The sequence below is a fragment of the Channa argus genome, chromosome 11 (genome assembly GCF_033026475.1).
Source record: "Channa argus isolate prfri chromosome 11, Channa argus male v1.0, whole genome shotgun sequence".
NCBI classification, from domain to species: domain Eukaryota; kingdom Metazoa; phylum Chordata; class Actinopteri; order Anabantiformes; family Channidae; genus Channa; species Channa argus.
Window position 1 is genome coordinate 9,490,549 of NC_090207.1, and position 15,760 is coordinate 9,506,308.

At 39.7% G+C, this 15,760-nt stretch overlaps 1 protein-coding gene across 2 annotated transcripts in view; it reads left to right on the plus strand.

Annotated features, from left to right (window-relative positions):
- Positions 1-15,760, plus strand: part of LOC137135572 (dmX-like protein 1) — a 51,367-nt gene that overhangs the window by 10,876 nt on the left and 24,731 nt on the right. For both annotated transcript variants that reach the window (XM_067519844.1, XM_067519843.1), the window contains exons 10-24: positions 1,339-1,519; positions 2,051-2,227; positions 2,354-2,592; positions 3,381-4,098; positions 5,382-5,503; positions 5,871-5,960; positions 7,543-7,645; positions 7,738-7,857; positions 8,498-8,710; positions 9,455-10,704; positions 10,964-11,222; positions 12,388-12,521; positions 13,793-13,979; positions 14,113-14,223; positions 15,070-15,239. In XM_067519844.1, coding sequence (XP_067375945.1) covers positions 1,339-1,519; positions 2,051-2,227; positions 2,354-2,592; positions 3,381-4,098; positions 5,382-5,503; positions 5,871-5,960; positions 7,543-7,645; positions 7,738-7,857; positions 8,498-8,710; positions 9,455-10,704; positions 10,964-11,222; positions 12,388-12,521; positions 13,793-13,979; positions 14,113-14,223; positions 15,070-15,239 — 4,074 coding nt within the window. The remainder of the gene's footprint in view (positions 1-1,338; positions 1,520-2,050; positions 2,228-2,353; positions 2,593-3,380; positions 4,099-5,381; positions 5,504-5,870; positions 5,961-7,542; positions 7,646-7,737; positions 7,858-8,497; positions 8,711-9,454; positions 10,705-10,963; positions 11,223-12,387; positions 12,522-13,792; positions 13,980-14,112; positions 14,224-15,069; positions 15,240-15,760) is intronic.

Consider the following 15,760-nt stretch of genomic DNA (forward strand, 5'->3'; position numbering starts at 1 on the left):
AAAAACAGAAGCTTAGTAGAGTTCAAAGGGAAAATTAATTGGCTATCAGAAGTGAAGATGATTTGGAAGCTTTGTAGGGCTTATGATGAGTATCAATGACGAACACTGGCCTTCCTCCTTCAATGTACAGCATCCCAAAAATATAACTTTATAACCGCTTATAACTTTGATGGTTGTTGTTTTGTTTTGCTACTCGCATACCTATGTAACGCTGGTGTCTTTTGCTTTTCGACCTTGGTTGTTGCAGACAGCCTAGCTACTGTACCCCCCCAAACACAGGAGTTAAATCCATTTTAATATGGATCTTTAAATGCTTATGGGTCTCACTGGGACTTACAGAGCTCTGGGCATATGAGATTACAGGGGAAATAGGTATGTGAATTTTCTATCCTCTGCCTTGAGCAAAGTCTGTAAGAGTACATGTGTGGAATTATTCATTAAAAATTAGACTGTACTGTGTGACCCAGTCACTACTCTGAGGTAACACACTCTCCAAAACTGTAGGTATGGGGACAATACTGAGTGAGCCTCATTTTAAACTCACTGATGCCTCAGGTGGGATGAACAGGACAAGACTTCTTGCAAAATTAATGAAGTTAATTAAGCCCAGAGTTTCTTGATAAGAATGCTGCTTGAGAACCTCTGGCAGAGACCGCAATATGGGATTTCAACTACAATCTTATTCTCTACTTTGATATAAACCATTTCAGAAGAATGTGTGTCGGTTTGAAACACATTGTGTGTGTGTGGTACATACCTTCCTATATGGTCAAATGATATGAAAACATTCTTTGTCAAAGTTTGACAAAATACTTTTTAATACTTTTGAATTCTGCAGGTTTGAGGAGCACATAAATTCCAAAAATATCTAATGAAACTGGAGCCGCAAACACTGTTATTAAATGACATTACATGACATTACTCATTTTACACTAGAGAATCTGACATCAGTGAAATGTAAATTTAATATTATGTTCGCTAATCTTCATGAACCTAAAGCTGTCAGTCTCAAAGGCATTGTTGTCATCTTTGTTAGGCTGCTTTAGTGGTTGATATCATGTTGTGAGCATCTGGCAACTAGAGTCTGAAACATTGAAGTGTTTGTACATCACCAAACTTTCATAACCCAAATACCAAATTAAATTAAATTTGAATTACTTTGCATTAAAACTCTCTCACTTAAATGGCAGTCTGCATTTATTCAAAATAATGTTTTTAACTACAATTCAGTTTTGGTATCACAATGTAAAAAGTCTTTGTTTCATGTTTCAAGTAATTTTTTGTTAATGATTAATGTTAATGTTTATTAATGATCTGTAATTCATATTTCCCTCACAGTTGAATTTCCAAGAATCGTGGCACTTTTCCTTTTATCGGGATGTTCCCCAGCCCTCTCTGACTGGCTGCCTGCCTCACCATCAGAGCAATCACTGCAACCATAAGAGAAGCAGCACTAACTTGCCCCATGCCAATGCCCTCTGCCACTTTCACATAGCTGCAAGCATCAACCCGGCTACAGGTTAGGCTATCACGTATTCGTTTCTGTAACAAGTTGATAAATATAATCTCAATAAAATAAATATTAAAACCGCAAGATGGCACAACGTAACTCTTTAAGAGAAGGAAATACTACAGTAATGCAACATGTTAGGCCAACATTCAGCACTGCATAAAGTTAACTGTGCTTAGTTAAAATCAGTGGGAGGTCAGAGATCTTCACCTCTGTGTTTATTACAGCAAAAAAAAAATGCTGTAAATTTTGCATATTGCCTGAGGTTGTTGACTTAACATCCCAGTGAACTTTGTGCTCAGTCAGAGCTATGCAAGACATTTTTATTGTGTTTTTGTAGGGCATCTTAATTTGACCTGAAAAAGCTTGTAGATTCCTTCTGCCTTGAGGCTGAAAAGTTCTGTAGGTTTCTATTAGAATGTTTGACTTATGTTTAAGCATATTTCAAACAATAACAATTGATTAAGATTTGCTCCAGTTGTTGTCTTTTTCTCCTCCATGCGCCACTCACTGGACAGTATTATGTCTTCTTTATCGCAGACATTCCTCTACTGCCTTCCATCTCTTCTCTAAGTGCTGTGGATGATGAGGAACCTGGAGGTCTTTTTACTGTCCACTGGCTCAACAACAAAGAGCTTCATTTTACTTTAGCTATGGAAGTCTTCCTGCAGCAGCTCCGAGGCAGCTTGGAGCAACAGAATGAAAGGTCCCATGAAGGTAAAGAAAAATATTTGGATCACGCAATAATGATTTTTTTTTTTTTTTGAAGGATTGTGCATATGAAAAACTTGCCTTTTCAGAATTTACATTTCATTTGGTGCAATAATTTTTTTTCTCCTCCAGAGCCTGATGATGAAGATAACTTTGATGAAGAAGATAGTAGTAAGCCAAATGACTCCCAAGAACCAGAGGCTGTGGAGCTTCCTCTCGCAGCAGTTGAGCACAACGTAGATGTTCTTTTAGAGGAGTGGAACAAAGGGGCAGACATGTTATTCAGCATTCATCCCACGGACGGCTCTCTGTTAGTCTGGCACGTGGACTGGTTAGATGAATACCAGCCAGGAATGTTCAGACAAGTTCAGGTACACTTTGTTTAAATGTTATTAATTGTCTTATTAATTTATGTTGATGTGTTATGAACAGACTCAATCTCTCATCTTTTTCATTCCATGAGTTTGTTTTATTTTTACTTTTTCCTCTGAGTGTATGGTCACACTTTAAACATTGATAAAAAAAATACAAAGACACAAATATGTTATTATGGGAAAATTTTTTTATTTTATTTTTTTTAATTTAAGGAACATTGAAAACTAAGCAGACTTTTCTTGGGTCATTCTTTATACTAATTTCACAGTGTTAAGTGAGTCCTTTTTGGGGAAATCCTTTTTCTCAATAAGGCCGTGAATCATTTTGACAGCTGTGATGGTCTAGCTCCTGGTCTAATGTCTTCTCATCCAGCCATATAGACAATTATATTACAATTAGGTGTGACTTCATATGAAATTGTAAAGTCCCTTGATGGTTTTTATTAGCAGTGACATAATGGGAATCTTGTGACATGGCGTTTAGTCACAAAAGGCAGCTAAAATAATCATTTTATTGACATTCAAGTTGTTCCAGCTTGATTGCTTTTTCCAGGTAAATAATTTCAGTCTTTTTTTTTCTTTTATAAAATGATCTATGATCTTCCGTTTTATCTTTGTCATTACAGCATTCACATGGGAGCTTTAGGTATTTCACAATACTTAGAAAACAGCTACATCCTCATTTGAAGATAAAATTGAATTACCCTACTGAGGCCTTTTGTATCACTAACTCACAGCTGTATGTTTTAGTAGATTTCATTGTTATGTCTCTGTTTCTCTCTCAGGTGTCGTTTGTGTCCCGTATCCCTGTAGCTTTCCCTGCAGGCGATGCAATCTCCCTGAGCCATAGTGTCGTTATGTATGCTTGCAACAAGAATGTGGATCTGGCTATCCAGCATGGCAGGCAGCGACCCCCTGGGAATACATTGCCTCAAACCAAATCAGCTCTAATAAGCTATGGAGGTCAAGGAAAGGCGGCACCCAGCAGTAGTCTTCGACTAAGCATTTTCACCCCAAATGTGCTTATGATCTCTAAACATGATGATGGCTCCCTGAACCAGTGGGCAGTTAGTTTTGCAGAGGACTCTGCTTTTTCGACTGTGCTTAGTGTCTCTCACAAGTCACGGTACTGTGGCCACCGTTTCCACCTCAATGACCTGGCCTGTCACTCACTGCTCCCTCTGCTCCTCACCACCTCACACCACAATGCCTTGAGAACGCCAGAGGTGGACAGCATTCTGGCTCCTCCAGGGCACTGTTCCTCTGGTTTCTCTCAGTCAGCATCTTTGACCCGTGGGTCACGGCCCAGCAGGGTTTCCCTGGGTGTGGTTTCCCAGGATCCCAATGCAATATACAGCGAGCTGATTTTATGGCGAGTGGATCCTGTTGGTCCGTTGTCTTTGTCAGGTGGAGTCTCTGAGCTAGCTCGGATAAATTCCCTGCACGCATCAGCCTTTGCTAATGTAGCCTGGTTACCCACGCTCATTCCAAGCAGCTGTTTAGGTGAGAAAACATTTTTTATTGTTTTCAGATTGTTTCTTTCACATTTAACCATATTAGTGAGTTCTTCATTTTGAAAATTCAGTTTTTTCAAATCTTTGTATCACTAACACACGCTCGGTAGGAGTCCGGTCTGTTGATGTTTTAATGTGGGTGAACATACATTGTATGCAGAACCAACCTGAACTGCCTTCTTTCCAAACTTTTTTGTTAGTATTATGAAGGAAATTGTCTTTTCCTGAAATCCAAGAACCCAAAAGAATAACTTGGCATATTAATATTTTTTTAGGCTTTTGAGAGCAGCTTATTAATAAACTCCTTTTAAATATTCAATATCATGTAGTATACCACTAATTATACTGTTGGCATATAAGATTTTAGAATAAGACTTTTGTATATTTTCTTGTTTGTTATATACACTGTATCCCAGAGATGCTCTTCAAGGGCAGGTAGACTTGCTTGAAGCTTGTGAAGAACTCACCTGTCATTAAAAAAGTTACTACTTCAACAGAGCAACTACTTCAACAGAGGAACTACATCTCTAACAGAGGAAGTGCTCTACAACATCATTATCAGCTGCTTACAATATGATCCTGACACCCCTGCCAAAGCAGTTTCACAGCCACTCTTTTTTTTTACCATATGTACACTGAGCAAGGAAAATCTGATTTTCTAAGCTGATCTCTGGAGTGTGTAAATCTGGCTTGACTCGGTAGTGTTTATAGGAAAAACTAAACACTGTTTTATCACTACCCATAGAGGAGGTGACAGGTAGTGCAAGTAGTCAAACTTCAAGGATGTTTGCTTGTTCTGTGACACAGCCAAAATTCGTGTAGTGTGCCCTTTTAAGGTAACGGTTTCTTGTTGGCTAGTATTGTGAGGCTGCAGTGACCTACAAAGATTCCCAGTAAGATGAGGAGCACCCGTTTCTCTGTCTATTGATGTTTTAATATGGGTGAACATATATTGTATGCAGAACCAACCTGCACTGCCTGAAGCAGTTTAGAATATACTTGGCTTAATGAAGACATAGTGTTTAACTTGTGACCTTAAGCACAGCCCAACCCAAAAGTGTTCTCAATGACCATCAAAGTGTTAATGACGTTGCAGAGTTTAAATAGGCTGGAACACCCCACCATTCACTTAGAACAGATGAAACCTTTTGGATAAGGGGTGAAACTTCTTCCAGAACCCCAAGCAAGTTAATTTGTCAATGAAGAACTTTGGGATAACTATGAACTTGATGACTGAAATTCAAAATTTATTTTCTTTCTTTAACCTTTTAGGTGTATATTGTAACTCCCCCAGCGCCTGCTTTGTGGCTAGTGATGGCCAATCCCTCAGGCTGTATCAGGCTGTTATTGAAGCTAAGAAACTCCTGAGTGAACTCTCCAACCCTGAGATATCAGTAAGTCATCTGAATTTTTAAACAAACTTTGCAGTTTATAGCCAGTTATTTTTGTATACACTAACAACAAAACAAGTGCTTCCTCTAGAACCCTTATTATGGACTAGCAGGAAAATGCTATTGTATGGTATGAGTACAGTTAAATAAATATGAATAGTAGTAATCTTTGTAACCCGATATAGTTTATTATAGATAGTTTATTAAATCAAAAAGTTGTTCTTAATTTTATTTCTATTTCTTATACAAGTCATACATGTAACATGTGTATATTGTAAAGCTAATAAAAATAAAGGTCAAAGCATGCAATAATGTATGTATGTAAATTTACCAAGATAATAATTTTTTTTTTTTTTATCTTTCACTTCAGAAATATGTTGGAGAAGTGTTCAACATTATCAGCCAGCAATCTACAGCAAAACCAGGGTGTATCATAGAGCTGGATGCCATTACTGACTTTGTAAGTATGCATGAACCCAAAAGAACTTTGGGTTACTTAACGTAATCCTTGATTCTTTTATAACAGAGTGAGCAGCTTCACTATGGGATTCGCCTCAGTGTGACCAACTACGGAAGCTTCAATGACAACACTTCTGTCAGTGACACAGATCAAGCTGTGTTTCGGGCTCTGCCCTCCTATTATCATCATGGCTGACTGCCCTTCCTAACTCATTCTATACCGATTTCTTTCCATGTCTATGCAAGGAGGGAAAAATTGGTAAAACAATTTACTCTGTTATAAAAGAACCAGGGATTACGTTAAGGAACCCAATGTTCTTTTTCAACATTCGCTCGGAGTTTCACTATGGGAGATATAGCCCACTCCCATATTTGCATAAGATCTCCTGAACCATGCATGCAGCTGTAGTCTGGAATCAAACTTTAAGCTGGACCCTGTGCTTCCAGCACTTCATGAGCAATGTTCCTGCAATATCCAGTCTATAATAAAGCACAAATGAGTGTGGAGTAGCCCAACACTCTTTAGATGTCTCAGATGTCCTGCACTGACAAAACATGAAACAGCGCCCATGATGTTGCACTGCTCCTAATGGAGTGAGCCCTTAGCCCTAGTAGAGGTCGAACTCCCCTGCACCTATATGACACAGATATGGCCTACACGATCCAGTGAGACAGTCTCTGAGGAGAAGCTGGCTGAGGAGTGGCCCATGGGTCTGTTTTCCTAAATGCTGTCCTATCCAGATAAACATGCAAGGCCTGGTCTGGGCATAAGGTTTTAAGTTGTTGAGCCTCCTCTGAAGGACATTTAGCCAGAAGGCTCTCTCTCCTGAGACTGCCAGCCCCATCACTCGACCAGAGACCTGGACTGCCTCCCTGGAGGGGCGTAATATGAGGTAATTTACAATGCAGATCTCATTCCAAAGAGCAGGGTTAGAAGACCCTGAGTCCAGCCGGTGACCCATGTCCTCCAGGATTTCTGCCTGGTATGCAGACATCAGTGTAAGTGCATTAAGGGAGCGCACAGAGTGGCCTGCATATTTGTACATTCTCTGGAAAATCGCAGCAGTGAAGGTGATAAGCCACCGAAGGCTTCCCTGCTGGGGGCTATGTTAGCACCAGCTCATTCATCCCCTGAGTTATTTATTTTAAGTTTTGAATAACCTTTGGTGGGGATTTTACTTTTGAAAGGACTAGACCAGTAAAGGCTCATCTTTTTCATGCAGGCCAGGACTGCCTTTAAAAGTTGCTTAGCTGGCAAAAGCCCTCTTACAATCATATAGGTCCCGCTCCACCCCATCGCCTTCCTGGGCCGCAGGCCACGGCATTGCCATTTTAGATGTGTCCTGCTTACACACCTCATACAAACTGCTATTCACTGGAGGAGCAGCATCAGTAGCACTAAGAGCCGGTAGCACTAACGATGTATATTTAACCATCTGTCATCCCTCCAGTTGTGTGTGTGTGAGTGTGTGTCTTTGTGTGATATTAACACAATGTGTCAGTGTTTCTGGATTTATGCTCCATAGTTGTTAAACTATGTTATCTGCATGTGGTCTCATATTAGCTGCTGTTGTTCTCTATAGCACGGGAAGGAGACCCAGCTTCTGCATGTTTTTGAGGAGGGTCTGATCCTTGGCAGGGAGAGAACAGATATGACGCAGGAAACGCCTCTTTCTCCTCATACTGGTATACACATTATTATTATTTAACTATCTCAGTGCTTGCAAATGTACATATTTTTCAGGTTTAATATGAATATTCTCTATTTATCTGTGCAGCCTCAAATGAGCCAGCCTTCTCAGCACGTTTTTTCCTGGTGGTGGTTGAATTGACCCCGACTGGTCGCTCACTCCTTCATATGTGGCATCTTCATCTTGCTGCTCAACCTGTCACCATGGGTGAGTAACAAAAGACGTACAGTTCTGAGGAATTAGCTAATCACTTTTTGTCTATTTTCTTGTTTAATTCCTAAGCAGATAGATGAATGGCAGGTTAAATGACCCATGTGAAGGTCACATGAACTGGTGCCTCTTTTCAACACTGTTTAATAAGTAAATTAATAAGTTATTTCTCTAGGCAGCAAAGTGGTGAGGTGGCTAGCTCTGCTACCTTACAGCTATGAGATCCAAGGGTTGAATCTAGCTGCTGGGTGTGGCCTTTCTGTGTGAAGTGTGCATGGGTATCTTCTGGATACTCTTGTATCTGGATACTCTGGATACTCTCTTTTTTGTCTGTGTATGTCTCTCTGTGTTGCTCCTGAAATACAGTACTGTAGAATGGCAAAATGTCCAGTGTGTACCCTGCCTCTAGCCCAGTGACAGCTGGGGTAGGCTTCAGTCTCCATGACCCCACAGAGGATAAGCAATTAAAGATAATTGATGTATGGATTATTATACTGAATTGAGCATCTAGACATAGTCATTGTTTTTGAACACCATAAGAAGTTGTGGACAGTGCTTTACAAGTCTTCTGTGAACTGAATTCACTAAGAGAGTCTATTCTGAGCAATATTTCCTCTTCCCACTTGGGTTTCAACAGAGGAGACAGAGAAGGATGCCACCACAGCTTCTCCAATGAACAGCTCTCAGTCTGTATTTGACACATACAGTTTTCCAGTAACTCAGAAGAATAAACCCAGCACTTCCAATCTGCAGAGTGCCTGTCGTCTTAGCCTCACAAAACACAGCCTGTGCAGCCAAGAGCTGGTTCTGCCAGAAGGGGTGGAAGCCATTAGTGTTACACCCTCAGTAGGTAAGGGACAATGAAGAAACACACACACACACCCTCACACACACAAAATGAATAACTCTACAGTCTTTCTCTGTTAGTTAGATGCAGCAACATCTTTGCTTGGAGAATTACGTACAGTCCATTTTTGACAACGGACAATACTAATAGTAGAAGTATCGTATTATTAGTAGTATTACAGTAGTAATAAGCATAATTTCTTTTCAAACCTAAACTGTATTTGATAATTGAATTATAACAAGGTTCTCAGTGAAAGTATGCCAGTCTAATAGCGGGTACACATTAAGAAATTTAACAGCTACTGAGAGATTTACTGAGACCTGTATAGACTAAAGGGCAAACTGTATGCTGCCAATGGAAACGTAATTTCTAAAGAATTGTTCCTTCAGTATACAAACATTCAAACAAATCTTTTAGTGACATACAGACATTTATTTAACTGGCAAGCCAAATCTACAGCTATTAAAATGACCAAAAAGTGTAAAATTATTTTCAACAGTGCAATTTTCAAAATCCCCCCACGTATATGTAAAACAAAACTCATACTGAATGTGCTTCTAAAGTGGCACATGCCACTCATGGAGAACCATGGTTATGTAATTATCCCAATACTGTTTTTATCTACACTTTTAAAACATTTTCATTAGCTATATTTAAGGTGACAGAAAACTTGAAATTAAGTCTAAGTGAATTAAGAGATTAAAGAAGCTTCATTGGCTAATTGTGTTCTGTTTACTCATTTCCAAGGTCACCTGAGTGCATCGTGTTCTCTGCCAGCTGACTGTGTGCCTTATCTTCTCGCTACTTCCTGTTCTGATGGAAAGGTACGCTTCTGGAGGTGTAATGTTGTGGCGTCAGAGACCTGCAATATGGACAACTTAATATACAAGTGGGAGGAGTGGCCTCTCTTGGTGGAGGAGAGACTTCCTAACTGCAGTGCAGTAAGCATACCTGGTCTCCCCATAGAGGTTAGCTGCTGTCACACTGGAAGGATTGCAGTTGCCTACAGGCAAATGACAAATACATCTCTGAAGTCAAAATCTTATCAGAACACTTACAAACAGTCGACTTCTCCTCCTACCCTGGCTTCGTCCCCCTACAACACCCATCTAATTCCAACCCTTAATGTGCAGCACAGCCTAAATCTCTCTCCAAGCCCCAATGCGGCAAACACTAGAGAGCCATTGGTACACATTGGTATCTTTCAGTGTGAGTCCACTGGTGGCTCACAGTGGATTCTAGAACAGATCATAGTCCTGGACAGCACAGATCCCACAGCCAACTATGGTATTAGCAATAGTGAAGCTGGAGGCACCAGTATTCCAAGTAACATGGAATTCTCTTTACCTATTGAGAACTGTCTTGGTTCTACTAGTAAGAACCTGGTCCATTTGGATTGGGTTTCCCAGGAGGATGGATCACACATTCTAACCGTTGGTATTGGGACAAAGATTCATATGTATGGTCGTCTCTCCGGGAAACCTCCAGAGCTTGGTCTGCCATCTGATGTCAGTAGAGACCAGAGGTTGTCGCGCCTGGTTTTGCTTCGATCGGTAGAGCTGGTATCCTCTGTTGAAGGCTCATTACCCATCCCTGTTTCTCTCTCTTGGGTGCGAGATGGTATCTTGGTAGTAGGCATGGAATGTGAAATGCACGTGTACTCCCAATGGCAGCCACCAGCACCACCCAAACACAGTGTTGTCACTGGCCAAGACACAGACATCAGCAGCAGTGTGTCCTCCATAATCTCTGCTGTTAAACAGAGCCAGGAGGAGGGTGTCGGCCCTGGGGTCCCCATGTCTTTACTGGCCCCACCCAGAAAGGCCCTGACAAGATCAATGATGAGTCTGTCTCAAAAACTCAGTGGGAAGAGAACAGCTTATGACCTGCCCATAGAGATGGAAGATTCTGGTCTGTTCGAAGCAGCTCACCAACTCTTTCCCACCCTTCCCCAGTATCACCCTGTACAGTTACTAGAGCTCATGGACCTAGGGAAGGTATGTCAATTACTGTCTATACTTAGATATAGCTTAGCTTTTTTTTTTTAAAAGAATAACCTGCAAATACCTGATAAAGCAGGACAGTTTTCTCTAGTAATCTAATTTAATATCAAAAGGCTGGAACCTGTAGAAGCAGCAGATCAGTTCTACATTTAAGAGGAATGACATTTCCATGTAATTGTCAACATTTGTTAACGACAAAAATGTATTTGCTTCACAAAGCAAATTGTGTAACTTAATTTGTATATCACTAAAGGTGCACCGTGCCAAAGCCATCCTCTCCCATCTGGTTAAATGCATTGCTGGAGAAGTTGTGGCTCTCAAAGACAGTACGACCAATCCTGCGAAACGTGTCCGCTCTCGGACAATCAGTGCTGGAGGAAGCACAGCCAGGGACTCAAGGATGTTCAGCAAAGCAGAAACTTCCACCCCTGACTACACAGAGATAAGCGCCATCCCCCCCTTACCTCTGTATGCCCTTCTAGCAGCTGATAAAGATACGTCGCCAAAATCCGGTGGGTATGCAATAACATAATTTTCAAATTAGTTAAGAATAAAAGATTAAAACTTGGGAGTAAAAACTAATTCAAAATACCTGCTTATGGTTAATAATATAAACAATACATAAAATGTATAAAAACACAGACTACAAAATCAATTTCCTAGAAAGACTAGTCTTCCTAAGGCCACTAAATTATGGCCCTCATATCAGGAAAATGCATGTTCAAGTGGCACATGAACTGCGCTTAACAGGTTAAACACATTCATCAAACCATGGCTGTACAGTTAACCAATTAAGCTAATCTCCTTGGAGTCAGCACAATACTGCCCAGGCTGATGAGCCATATGGGGCGATGGTGGATGTAGCCTTTATTGTAGGTAGATGATTCAGGATGGCCATTTTTCACCCCAACGTCCAAGCACCCCAACGTCCTTCTCATCTGGAGCATAGAAATCATTGTCCCTGCTGCTGGAGGCAGGTGTCTGTTGCTGTTGTTCATTGTGGTGAGGGAAAGTGCGACACATAGTAGTCAGTAGTTTCCCACCAGAGCGCAACCATTATTTATGTGTTGCTTCATTAGTAACTGTTATGTCATTATTGAATTTTGAAAGTAATTTACTAGGTCACAGATGAATGTAATTGATTGATTACTGTAATGTTACTTTTTAGCACCAATAAACAGGTCTCTATCTCAACTGTTTTGAAATGTGTTGCTTAAAATTACCACATATTTGGGGTAAAAAAGGATAAAACATTTTAACATTTAACACAATGTCCCAAATACTGTGTAAATGATATTAGAAATGAGAAAACTGAAGATTATAACTTTATCTGTGTACATTGAAAAAATTGGCAAACATATGCTAATTCACCAGTTTACCAAATACTTTTAAGCGGGTACATGAACAAACAGAAACCATGTTTTACAGTGGAATAGAAGCTACCAGTTTTACCAAGAGGCTGAAAACAATATCCTGCTCTTTTGTCTCGTGGTTTTTCCTCATTGTGTCTCTGGAGACACAAAGTGACAATAATGTAGAAATGTATTGTGACAAAAAATCCTGCTCTTGGTATTTTTAATTTGATGTACTGTCTCCTCAGCAGGAAACGATTTTTCTTCAGTTCTCTTATGAAACACACGTCTCATGTAATTTTTTCTGCTTTGTGCCTCCTTACAGGTAAAGTTGGTAGTGTAAGTGGAGATAGTGGGCATGGTTCCAGTCACACAGATGCTTATGATGACCTCTTTCATATACACAGCATAATCGATGTAGACCCTCTAGACAATGATCAAGAGGAAAAAGGGAACAAGGTGGGTGTCTGTTGGCTTTTGCATGGTTGAAAGGGCTTTGCTGAATAATGAACGTACAAAAGTCTTATGGTGTTAATTTCAGATTGCATATGTCTTCCATATTTTTAGTCAAGTCACCATAAGAATTTGAGCTTACACATGCAGAACAAGGACAAAATATATGAAACCCGAGACCACCACAGAATTGTAGGGTAGCTTTTGTAACATTTTATCCCGGCTTCAGAGTCTTGTGTTCTGTTAACATATGTTACCGATTCACTGCCCACTCATGCTATGGAATACTCAAAACAAATCTACCATTTGCAGTCAAGCTAGCAGGCTGTTAACACTGCAGGGTCTAGTGTTGAGCACAGTGTATCAGAGTTAACTGAAAAAAAGGGGTGTCAGAAAATAAGTAGTTAGTTCCTTTAGAACCTTTAAATGTGTCTAAAGTGATCTAAAATAATATGTTAATGGTTCAGCTCACTACATTCTTAGTACTGCTACATCTCTGAACCTATGACAATATCTACACAGTTTAATTATGTTTTTTTAAATGCATAATCAAACGGATTTAAAGGTATATAATAACTCAACCTATAAAATTACTGAAAGGTATTATGAAACAGGGACAATTACCATAACTACTCTCTTTCACAAGTTTGTATGCAGAACAGTCAAACACAGGAAAGTAGTTTTAGTTCTAATCAGCAGAGAAACACAGCTAAAAATCAAATTGAAATCAAATAATAAGCATTCCATTACAGGAATTATTTGGTGTCCACTGTCCAGTGTAGTAGCAGCAAGAGCTGCAGGAGAAGGTCAGACATCAGACCATTTTCCTCAAAGTAGCAGAAGGCAGGATGTGAGTAGGGAAAGCTAAGAAACTAGTTATGGCCCAATGATCAGATTGACCTATTGATAATTCAGCTTAGGTGTCAAACGATAAGAAAATTACCATAAAGCATGCTATCATATCAGTCAAATGTGTCGTACATTCAACATTATTATGAGGAAAAGATGGACTGCAGTGTCTAAAACATATAGTCACACTTTTTTTTTTCCAACACTGTACGCTTATATACTATAATATATAGTAGCAGCTGGATAGAAAGTCATATGTGAAATATTACTTACATTTTATTTTTAATTGAAAGGGGGAACATTTATTTTTGGTGTGTATTTACATCGCATCCTGTTGTGCTATTGAAACTGGCCGTCACACAATACCTCTAAACGTGAAATACCCTACAAGTTTACAGGCTGTCCAATGTCACCTTTCCTGTCTGTAGGTAATTGACCTGTCCCAGTACAGTCCTACATATTTTGGTCCAGAACATGCCCAGGTTCTGTCAAGCCACCTCCTCCACTCCAGTTTGCCTGGATTAACCCGTATGGAGCAGATGTCTCTTATGGCGCTGGCTGACACCATTGCTACGACAAGCACAGACCTCAAAGACAGCCAGGACAAGAGCAAAGGTACAGCAGAACAGTAGACATGGAAAACATTTCTTCTTATTAATAGAAATGCACTAGATAAGTTCTCCATTTCATATAATTTAATAAAATGGTGAAATGTATCAGTAAGCACAGTCTGTTATTCATTTACCAGGTGGAGAGACGCTTGATGAGTGTGGTCTGAAATTCTTGCTGGCCGTCAGACTGCATACTTTCCTATCTACCTCCATGCCTCCAGCACACCGAGCACAGTTGCTACGGCAAGGTACATTGGTATAGTGGTTTAAAAACCTTTTAACTGGTGCAAACGAGGATGCAATATCTATGAGTATGATATTGTTTTCCAATACCAAGTTGCTCCCAGTGGGTCAGGTGAGCACCTTGCGTGGCAGCCACCGCCACGTCAATCAGTGTGTGAATGGGTGCAAGGGAATCCACATTGTAAAGCACTTGGGATAAAGGCACTATATAAGTGGCCATTTACCATTTATATGATGGAGCTTGACTGTTCCGAGCTTAATATGTAAGAAGGAGGGTTTTAACAATTTTAACACAACAACACCCACTGATTTTAGAAGTACCATGCCAGAACACAGTGAAATTATTGATGCCTTTCCATAATTTCTTTAATAAATCTTATATGAATGTCACCAGGCTGCTACCAAGACAACGCTATACAACACCACCCAGTACCTCTGCATTAGGACAGTGACTCTATAAAGACTTAATTGTAAATTTTTGAGTGTGTGTGTGTGTGAGTGAGAGAGAAAAATGTGTTTTCTTTTTTGGCTTTGGTTTTGTTAATTAAATATTGTCAAGGTGAAAAAGGTGTTGTTGTTCTATTGAGGTTGTTATTGCCTACTAAGACCCACACAGAGATTTTTGTAATGCTTTTACACAAAAAAAAAGAACTAAAAGAGGCGGTACTACAACAACTGACTTTTTTAAATATATAGAATTTACTGTGCATTTTCACATGCAAGATGCTTTTGTTATAGCATCATAAGCTATAGCCATCTTGCAAAATTCCCCTTAAATTTGCCACATAATGTTAATATTCTACCTGTACAATAATGAAAATTCTCCTTGTGTCATTACCATCTTCCTACAGGCCTCTCACCATGCCATTATGCCTGGGCCTTCCATTCAGAAGCTGAGGAGGAACTGCTGAACATGCTTCCTGCCCTGCAAAAAGGAGAGCCCACCTGGCCTGAGCTGCGCTCCATGGGTGTGGGCTGGTGGCTGCGAAGCACAAATAAGTTGCGCAGGTGTATTGAGAAGGTGAGTAAACCATTTTATATCAATTTAATTGTCTCTAATTACCTTTTTGATTCTCAGTGACCCATATAATTACCAACTATTTTGACAAGCGAAATAGTAATACACATTGATATTTGTAAGTAAGCATGTCAAACATCTTCCACCATGGTCCATCTTCTTTTCTTGACTCCTTATTCTTTAAAAAAAAAAAAAACTTGCACAGAATATTTTAAAGATGCTATAATCATACAAACATTTTATACATTCAAGGTCTTTACATACTAGACCCAAATTCCCCAAGTGATTTTCTCACATGTCAGAAATGTTTTTCAAACCAATAAACTGCCCACGAACCATTTCACATCAAGAGTAGATTTAACTATGTGGAAAAGAGACTTTTTTTTTTTTTTTTTTAAATCCCCAGGCCCAGTTTCTTTCACGTTTCACTTGCAGCTGGAGCACCTCTGACCAATCCCGTTGGAGGTTGTTGTAGTGTCAAACAAAAACATTTAGCATTGTTTAATGTTTGGGGGCACTCCTTC